Source organism: Quercus lobata, chromosome 8 (assembly GCF_001633185.2).
Source record: "Quercus lobata isolate SW786 chromosome 8, ValleyOak3.0 Primary Assembly, whole genome shotgun sequence".
In the NCBI taxonomy this organism is placed as follows: Eukaryota; Viridiplantae; Streptophyta; class Magnoliopsida; order Fagales; family Fagaceae; genus Quercus; species Quercus lobata.
In genome coordinates, this window is record NC_044911.1 from 22,207,051 (window position 1) to 22,217,661 (window position 10,611).

Genomic DNA, 10,611 nt, shown 5'->3' on the forward strand with positions numbered 1-10,611 from the left:
AGGTCCTGGACCTCATCTTTCAGTCACCCTTCACGCGTAGGATAGAGGGGGCTGAGCTCCCTCGGTGGTTCCACTAACCCACCTTTGCCATATATAATGGTCGGACAGACTCCGTAAAGCACGTAAGCTAGTTTAACCAGAGGATGGTTGTCCATTCCAAGGACGAGGTGTTGATGTGCAAAGTGTTTCCGTCCAGTTTGGGACCCATGGCAATGAGATGGTTTAACAGCCTCAAGCCAAACTCCATAAATTCTTTTAAGCAGCTAACACAGGCTTTCGGTTCTCGCTTCATAACAAGCAGCAGGGTTCCTCGGCCCTTAGACTCCCTCCTGTCCTTGTCCATGCGAGAAGGAGAGACCCTAAAGGCCTACTCAGACAGGTATTGGGAAATGTATAACGAGATAGAGGGAAATTACGATGACGTCGCCATCAGCACATTCAAGAGAGGCCTACCGACAGAGCACAGTTTAAGAAAATCCCTGATTGGGAACCGGTCACCAGCGTGCGCCAACTCATGGACCGAATCGACAAATACAAGAGAGTCGAAGAGGACCAACAGACTGGAAAGGGCAAAGCGAAGGTTGTCCTTTAGGAGAGGAAGGACTTCAGGTCGGACCGCATTAACAACAATAACCGGCTAAGAAGGGATTACTCGGAGCAGTCTGGATCCACCGGGGCACAGGCAGTCCATGTTGTGTTCCGAAACCACTACATAAGATCCTAGAGAAAGTGAAGAACGAACTGTTCTTTCAATGGCCAAGTAGGATGGCAGGCGACCCCGCGAAACGTAACCAGAACCTATATTGCAAATATCACCAAGAGCCGGGCCACACCACCGATGACTGCAGGAATCTGAAAAACCACTTGGATCGGCTGGTTCGAGAGGGAAAGCTGAGACACCTCTTGCATTATCCTGGTGGACGGCAGGAGCAGACGAGCGTCGAGGCAAGGCAAAGCACATTGAGACCTCCCATTGGCACGATAAATGTCATTTTTGCCACTCTAGGAAAAACTGGCTCCTATCCTTTTAGAGTGATGTCGGTGGCCCGACTCCCCATTGAAGCTGACGATCGGGAGTCTAAGAAGGCTAAAGGGATGGCCTCACCCATAATCGGATTCTCGGATGAGGATAAAGTTGGAACCATCCAGCCCCACGACGATGCTCTTGTCGTCACATTCAGGATTAGGAGATATGACGTGAAGAGGGTGCTAGTCAATCAGGGCAGTGCCGTGGAAGTAATGTACCTCGACTTGTACAAGGGGCTGAAGCTGAGACCAGAAGACCTGATAGCATACGACTCCCCTTTGGTGAGTTTCGATGGGAAAACTATTACTCCGAAAGGCCTGATTAGGCTGCCTATACAGATAGGCTCGGACATAGTCGAGGTGGACTTCATAGTGGTGGACGCATACTCGCCCTACACCGCCATTGTAGCCAGACCATGGCTTCACGCCCTAGGAGTTGTATCATCAACCTTACATCAAAAGGTGAAGTACCCGTTAGAGGGTCGGGTCAAAGAAGTGATAGGGGACCAAGTCATAGCCTGGCAATGCATGGTGTCTACCATCTCACGACAATTGAGTACTGAACCCTCTACCACTGCTGAGGACGGCTTGTAGCAATTAACGACCCCAGCTCTGGCCCCGGGAGATGGGGGACTCGCCAACAAGGCGAGTTGTGAGGATTTGGAAAAAGTTCTTGTGGGCTCTAATCCGGAAAGATTTTTTCAGGTCGGCTCAGAACTGCCGCCCCAAGAGAAGGAAAAACTGATTAACTTTCTCAGAAAGAATATGGACGTGTTTGCATAGGACGCCTACGAGGCTCCAGGGGTCGATCCAAATTTTATTTGCCACCACCTTAATATTAGCTCGGCCGTGACACCTAAGAAACAACCTCCTCAGCGACCATTGAAAGAGCATGCGGATGTGGTGAGAGAGGAGGTGATGAAATTGAAGAAAGCAGAGGCTATCAAAGAAGTTTTTTACCCCGAGTGGCTGGCCAACACAGTTGTGGTGAAGAAGAAGAGTGGGAAGTGGCGAGTCTACGTGAACTTCATAGACTTGAACAAGGCTTGCCCGAAGGATCCTTTCCCTATACCTCGGATAGACCAATTGGTGGATTCGACCGTGGGACACCCTCGAATGAGCTTCTTAGACGCCTTTCAAGGCTATCATCAAATACCCCTAGCTGCCGACGACCAAGAAAAAATGGCTTTTGTCACCCCCGTTGGAAACTACCACTATAAAGGTGATGCCCTTTGGCTTGAAAAACGCCGGGTTGACTTACCAAAGGATGATGACCAAGATGTTTGAACTACAGATGGGTAAGAGCATCGAAGTCTATATAAACGACATGGTGGTGAAGAGTAAGTTAGTGTTCGATCATGTGAAGGACCTCGGCGATGTCTTTGAAATTCTGAGAAAGTACAGGCTGCGCCTGAACGCGTCCAAGTGTTCATTCGGAGTGGGATCAGGGAAATTCTTAGGTTATATGGTGACCCATAGAGGTATTGAAATCAGCCCCGACCAAATTTGAGCTATCCATAGCCTGCAGCCTCCTGGAAACCCCAAGGAGGTCCAAAAGCTCACTGGCATGATCACCGCCTTGAACCATTTTATCTCTCGATCGGCAGATCGGCGTAGGCCTTTCTTTTTCTTATTGAATAAGTGAAAAGGGTTCGAGTGGACAAAAGAATGTGCCCTGGCCTTCCAGCAGCTTAAAGAGTATCTGTTTCGACCGCCAATCATGTCCAGTCTCGAAGCCGACGAGGTTTTATTCGCCTATATTGCCATGGCCCCTCATGCGGTCAGCCTGGTGCTGATCCGGGTGGATAATGGCATACAGCAGCCTGTCTACTACGTGAGCAAGTAGTTGCATAAGGCAAAAATCTGTTACCTCTCCCTGGAAAAGGCCATCCTGGCGATAGTACAAGCCACCAAGAAGCTCCCCCACTATTTCCAAGCACACACCGTTGTTGTATTAACTCAATTCCTGCTCATATCAATACTTAGGATTGTCGATTGCACAGGAAGAATAGCTAAGTGGGGGACCATTCTTAGGGCCTTCGACATTAGATACATGCCTCGCAGCGCTGTGAAGGGCCAAGTCCTCGTGGACCTAGTAGCTGAGTTTGCTGAACCCTCACCAGAAGAAGGGGAAGAGGTACCAATCACGGACGAGAAATTGGTCAGCACAGTCTCTCAGCCAAGTCCCGCCTATTGGAAAGCATATGTGGATGGCACGACAGATCAAGGGGGCTCTGGGGTGGGGCTTGTCCTGATTTCCCCCGAGGGGATTACCATCGAAAAATCGTTAAAACTAGGCTTCTCCGCCACTAATGACGAGGCAGAATATGAGGCCTTGTTGGAAGGAATGTCTATGATCCAGAAATTTGACGGGAAATCCATAAACATGTTCTCGGACTCAAGACTTGTCGTAGGAACAGTAAATGGGGAATTGGAGGCGATGGATGAAAGAATGCAAGAGTACCTAGTCCAAGTCAAGCGCTTACAGGCGTGTTTCAACTATTTCAGCCTAATGCATGTATCCAGGAGTGGAAACACCCATGTTGACTCCCTTGCCATGCTAGCCACCTCCTCGACGCAATCCCTCCCTCGAGTTATACTCGTAGAAGATCTATACAGGCCCTTGATGGTGAGAACCAAGTTGGTGCATGTTCACAGCGTCAGGGCAGGGCCTAGCTGGATGGAACATCTAGTACTGTTTTTAAAGGATGACATCTTACTCGAAGAGAAGAGCGAGGCCGACAAGATTAGAAGAAAGGCTTCTCGATTCTGGCTGTCCGAGGACTTGAAACTGTATAAGCGCTCATTTTCAGGACCGTACTTACTATGCGTACACCCAGATGCCACTGAGGTTATCCTAGAGGAATTACACGAAGGAATTTGTGGAAGCCATACAAGGGGTAGGTCCTTATCCCATAGGGCCATAACGCAAGGTTATTGGTGGCCGAGCATGAAGAAAGAGGCGCATGAGTAAGTGAAGAAGTGCGATCAATGCCAGAGGTTCGCCCCGAATATACATCAACTAGGCGGTACCCTTAATCCGCTGTCCAGCCCTTGGCCATTCGCGCAGTGGGGCCTGGACATCCTAGGACCATTTCCTAAAGCAGTGGAGAATAAAAGGTTTCTTCTCGTCGGCACGGATTATTTCACAAAATAGGTTGAAGCTGAGCCGCTGACAAACATTAAAGACGTTGATGCTAAGAAATTTATTTGGAAGAACATCGTCACCAGGTTTGGAGTCCCTCACGCCCTAATCTCGGACAACGGTCTCCAGTTTGATAGTAAAGCTTTCAGAAGGTATTGCAGCGAGTTAGGAATTGCGAATATGTACTCCACATCGGCTTACCCACAGGGGAATGGGCAGGCCGAAGCCGTCAACAAGGTTATAGTAAATGGGTTGAAGAAGAGATTAGATGACGTGAAAGAAAGGTGGGTAGAAGAACTGCCCCATGTCCTGTGGACGTACCGCACCACGCCACGTCGGTCCACAAGGGAGACCCCATTTTCAATGACCTATGGAGTTGAGGCCATCATTCCTCTAGAGACAAATTTCCCAACACTGAAGACCAACACATTCTGCCCTAATGCTAACAACGGGCTGCTGGAAAAAAGCTTAGACCTCATCAAGGAAAGAAGGGAGAGAGCAATGGTCCAACTCGCCTACTACCAGCATAAGCTCAAGCAAGGTTATGATGCCAAGGTGAAGCTAAGACCCCTAGCACCTGGGGATCTGGTACTAAGAAAAGTTCTGGGCACTGCAAGAAATCCCGCGTAAGGAAAGCTCGGACCAAATTGGGAAGGCCATATCGTATCACCTCGGTGGCTGGCATAGGGGCCTACTTTTTAGAAGATTTGGATGAACATGTAGTACCACGTCCTTGGAATATAAACAACCTGAAAAGGTACTATTATTAATGAAAGTTCGTATTCTTGGCGCTAACCACTGTGTATTTTTATCTAAGTGTTAAACAGAACCCAAGTCCTGCCTGACTCCTCGAACCACAGGCTAGAGGGAAATTAACCAGTACGCGATTTTATCTAAGTGTTAAATAGAACCTAAGTCCTGCTTGGCTCATCGGACCATAGGCTATGGGGAAATTAACCAATACGCGGTTTTATCTAAGTGTTAAACAAAACCCAAGTCCTGCCTGACTTCTCGGACCACAGGTTAGGGGGAAATTAACCACTATGCGGTTCTATCTAAGTGTTAAACAGAACCCAAATCCTGCCTGGCTCCTCGGACCACAGGCTAGGGGGAAATTAACCACTACGTGGTTTTATCTAAGTGTTAAACAGAACCTAAGTCCTGCCTGACTTCTCGGACCACAGGCTAGGGGAAAATTAACCACTACACGGTTCTATCTAAGTGTTAAATAGAACCCAAGTCCTGCCTGGCTTCTCGGACCACAGGCTAGGGTGAAATTAACCACTATGCGGTTTTATCTAAGTGTTAAACAGAACCCAAGTCCTGCCTGACTCCTCCGACCACAGGCTAGGGGGAAATTAACCACTACGCGGTTCAATCTAAGTGTTAACTAGAACCCAAGTCCTGCGTGGTTCCTCAAACCACAGGCTAGGGGAAATTGACTACTACGTGGTTCTATCTAAGTGTTAAACAGAACTCAAGTCATGTGTGGCTCCTCGAACCATAGGCTTGGGAGAAATTAATCTTGATGCAGTTTTATCTAAGTGTTAAATAGAACCCAAGTTTTGCGTGGCTCCTCAGACCACAGGCTAGGGGGAAATTAACCACTACGCGGTTCTATCTAAGTGTTAAACAGAACTCAAGTCCTATGTGGCTCCTCGGACCACAGGCTAGGGGAAATTAACTACTACGCGGTTCTATCTAAGTGTTAAATAGAACTCAAGTCCTGCGTGGCTCCTCGGACCACAGGCTTGGGGGAAATTAATCTCGATGCAGTTTTATCTAAGTGTTAAACAGAACCTAAGTCTGCGTGGCTCCTCGGGCCACAGGCTTGGAGGAAATTAACTATCATTCTTTCATTCATACTTTGCCGTATTGCTTAAATTTCGAGTAACGGTTGGTCCTCAGAAGTTTAGTAACATAGCCGAAATTCATTCATAACAAAGGCAAAAAAGGAAGCAGTAAAACAAGATTCAAAGAAGAAATCATATCATTCATTAGGCTCTGAAATGTATTTTCTTACAAACATGGGCAAAAACTAAGGAAATGAAAGATAAAAGAAAACAACTACAAGAAAAGTCCTACACTAATGTCCTAGGCTTTATCTTGGGCTGAGCTCTTTGTAAGGACCTCTGCCTCGGGATGATCACCTCCTGCCGTGGGCTCAGATCCGGCCTCCTTGGCTTGTGCGACAACATCCCTTATAGTGAGGGCGTCCTCAGGCTACTTGTCCTTAACGGGTGGTTGCACCTCCTCGTTTCCCCTTTTTGCTTCAGGTATGAGGGAATCTGGAGCAGTGATTAGAGTAGAGAGGGGCTCCTCAGGAGGAACAGAACCTGGAATCTCGCGAATATCTTCAGGAAAAAAGATACTCTCAATCTTCCTAAAGCCGGAGTCCGCAGGAACTGCTGCCCGGTCCAAGGCTACCCCCCAGGACATGGTAATGTAATCCCTGCAGACCGCAGCCACCTCCTCGGTCAGCCTGGCCTCAGTATCTGCCACTCCACGCTCATAGGAGGTTGCCACCGCAGCCTCAGCCGCTTCCCTAGCTAGGGGAGTCGCCTCTTTTGTCTGTATTAGCTCTGCCTTGAGGTTCGAGACCATTTGCTTCTCGGTAGCGAGGTTTATTTCGGACAGGTGAAGCTGTTGGTGCATGTCCTCGGCCTGCTTGATTGTAGTCTTAAGGCCCACCTCAGCACTGTCTCGGGCCTTAAGTGCCTTTTTTATCTCCTTGTTCAGGCGGTTTTTTTCCAGCCTAAGGGCACCCGTAGCCTTCTTCGTGGCAAGGCGAGACTGAACCTCAATGTTCAAATCTTCCCGTGATTTCTTGGCCCACTCCTCAGCCATGAAGATTTGTTGAGTGACCTGCATGGGAGTAACGGAAGAATCATTAAAAAGAAAATAACGAATAGGCGAGTGTGGAGTAAAGAAACTGAACAAGGAGGAGTCTTCGTTTTACCATGGCCAAATCTCTCTTTAGCGACATGAAGAGATCCGGTTACCGAGTAGCCCGGAGCCCCTCTATGTCACGAGGCAGAAGGAGGGGCTGCTGCAGGGCCTCAACGAGATAAGATGCCTGCCCTCGTTGGGATTCCCAGAGAGTTGTGTCCCATAAAATAGGGGTGCTTTCCAACTCTAGGCGGGGGGACTAGGTGCGCTGTTCCCTCTTCATAGCCGCCTCATCTCGGCTATCAACGGACCTTGTCCTCTTTTCCTTCGGCTCTTTACCTTTCTTTTGTTATTTGGCCTTTTTAGGGCCGACCTCACCCTCTTCCAATTCTTCCACTGGCCTCTTCCGCCTCAAATTGGGAAGAGGTTGTAGCGTGGGGTTAGTGGAGAGAGGAAGAGGAGGGGGAAGCTTGGCTGGAACCTGCTCCTTGGGGGCATCCTTGGAAGACTGCCCCTTGTTTTTATTGGATAAAAGGCCCCTCAGACCGGACCTCAGCTTCAAGTCCATATCCTCCTCTTCAACCTCTTGGCTAGTGTTAATTTGAGCAATTACTAGACCAGGAGTGTGAGCCGCCGAGAAATGATCAATGTCTAAGCCAGAATCTAAGAGCTCTACAGGCCTGGTTGACACCTCTCCCTCATCGGCGAAGCAGAATTGGTCGATTTCAGCTTCAAGAGATGAATGCGAGGAGTCAACTCCTTCTCCTAGGGTGGCTACCTCTTGGAGAACGCGCTTAACAGGCAGTTGGGCTGGTGGTAGGTCTCTCCAAACAAGAAAGCCTAGTTTAGAAACGTCGATGCGGGCTAATCGGGGACTTCCAGCCCTTATGGCTTGACCCGCGTCCACGAAAGCGCGAGAAAGGGGCTCGTAGTCCAAGATAAGGGAGCGGCACGCAGTTACCCATCCTCACTCACAAAGATCTCGGACTTTAGGAGGAAGTTGAGGGCTTGGACGTTGACTAAACTTATCCTCGGAGTTGTTTGTTCTTTGTCTGCAAAATACCCAAAGGGAGGGTTATGGCAGTCCAAGAAGGCAAATAATCAAAACCAAAACCGAAACAAGTTAGAGGAAAGCTCAAAACTAAGATCCCCGCCGAGGGATCTGACCCTACAGTGCCCCACCTGGTGTTCTCGCCCTAATTGGGCAGTGAAGACCGTTGTGCCATGCTCCGGAGACAATCAAATGGTTGTCCTTCAAGCTTTTATTGGACTTGGGAAGGCAGGATATCAGCCTCACCTCGTCGGACCTGGATTTCAGGTAATACGACTCATTGAGGTAATGGCATTCGTACAAGTGAACTGCATTGTGCCATGAGAGGCCGAGGTTCATCTGTTCATTCAGAGCGTCTACGCACCCCAGGATCTGGAACATGTTCGCGGCACATTGGTGGGGGGCCAGCCTATGACCACGCAAATAATCCCTAGTTATCCTCCCCATGGGGATCGTCATTCCTCCTTCTATGAAAGCTATCATTGGAATGGCGACCTGCCCCGTCCCTCTCTTGATTAAGATCTAGTCCAAGGAGCAATATTCTAGACCTACTCCCGACGGGATATGGTATTTGGCCCTAAAACCCTCCATACCGGCCAGAGAATCTACCAGTTTCTCAAACTTACCCATCCTACTAACCCTAGGTGATACGAAGAAGGTTTACTTAGGAAAGGAAGCCGGGAAAGGCAACAGAGAGGAAAGGCTAAGGAATACGAGAAATGAACACTTACGGGAGCAAAGATCCTAAACCTCTCGAGCTTGCGAAGAACTCGCCGGAAATCCTCATGGGAGTGGCTATGGAGTTTTGAATGTTTTGTAAAAGGAAATATTGGAGTGCTCTGGGACGTTTGAGTGCTTTTTCTTAAAAAAAAAAAAGGGAGTAATTCCCCTCAGAAGCCTTATATAGCAAAGAGAAACTGAACGGGCTTACTCCCACCCAAAGGATTAGGGAAATGTCAACCGTTGATTAGGCGCCCCACCGTTGGATGCGGGGGACATAAAGCCGCCTAGCACAATTAATAGCGCCTCGTGGGTTACGAAACACAGGTAGCAGTAATGAGGCACTGAGGCTGTGCCTCCACACGCGTGAGTCAAGAAATTATAATAAGTAATCCCATAAGTATCAAAATCCCGCCTTTTCTCCTTGGATAAGAGGGAAAATTTGGAATTTTGAGGGGCTATTGTAAGGGCAAAGGCCCAAGATCATACAATGGGCCTTGGGTCTCGTATGAAAATTCAACCATGTTCGAGGAGAAGGCGTGGGTGCCAAAAGGGCCCCCGGCCCAATTCTTATGGGCCTAAAGGTGTTTAAAAGGCGGTTTGAGGAGAAATGTCTCCTCGGACGTACCAAATATGGCTCAAACATGCACTTTGCTTGCTAGAAGGATCCACTCCTACGAGCATTAGTAGTAGGGATGAGTCCCATAAGCCCATAAGAAGGAAGAAAGTGTAGGATGCCAAGGGAGAGGCTGCAGCTGCCACATTAAATGCATGGCAGCTACTTTTCTGGCCGTATTAATGTAGAGAGGACTTGTGAACAATGTTGCCTTGGCTACCACAACTCACAGAAAGATGGGGGAGATGTTCGATGGGACAGACACTCAAGTGAAGGTCCAGATGATCAACAAATGTACGGCCCTGATGATTTCAAGAGGGCTATATAAGAGAGAGGAGTCCCTATGAAGTAGGGGACGGAGAAGAAAGGAACTAAGAATAGAAGAACAGTGTTAGAACCATAGCCTTTGAGCAGGGACTGATATATATCCTCCATGTCTCCTCAGATTGAATATCTAATGGCGTGAAGGGGGGTTTTCTTACTCTCGATTGTTGCATGGCCCAATTTTAGCTAGTATACCCTTCGTTAAGGCTTAGTTCTATAACCCACTCTCTATAAATTTATTGTTTCGGGCTCCTTGGGCCAGAACCCCATACTTGTTGAGCCTGGGCCCTGAATCGTGATCCTACAATAATGTTGCCAAATTTAAGAAATGTTGGGATTTATAATGTTGCCACATTTAAGATATGTTTTAAATTTAAGAAATATATGTTGACAAGCATATCTTAAATTTGGCAATATTGTGGGTTTTAGATAACTTAATTGGAAAAGTCTCTGATGGTTATATAAGAGATCTGAAGTTTAATTCCTGCTTACACAAAAAACGGATTGGAATCTTGATCTGATGATAAAGAGTTATTATTAGGAACGAATGTTATAGATTGAAACTTTCTAAAAAATAAAAAATTTGGCAATGTTATAATCTCACATTCAATTTTATAATCATAATGATTCTAAAAAAAAATAAAAATTGTTATAATCATAGAAAATTAAACAAATTTTTTTTTATTTAAGAAAGTGATTGTTAGAAATCAACATGCAAAAAATTCAGAAAACAAAAAAGTACTGGCAAAAATAAATGGAATAAAAAACAAAATTGCATGAAAATGGGTGACCTAAAGTAAATTATCGCAAGGATCAAATCTCATCATCTTATGACCATGA

General features: G+C 47.2%; 1 protein-coding gene across 1 annotated transcript; it reads left to right on the forward strand.

Moving 5' to 3' along the window:
- The first annotated feature begins 765 nt into the window (after positions 1–765).
- On the forward strand, positions 766–1,620 carry LOC115956610. The gene has a single exon (XM_031074934.1). The coding sequence runs from the start codon at positions 766–768 to the stop codon at positions 1,618–1,620; it is 855 nt and encodes a 284-aa protein (XP_030930794.1).
- The last annotated feature ends 8,991 nt before the right edge of the window (positions 1,621–10,611 follow it).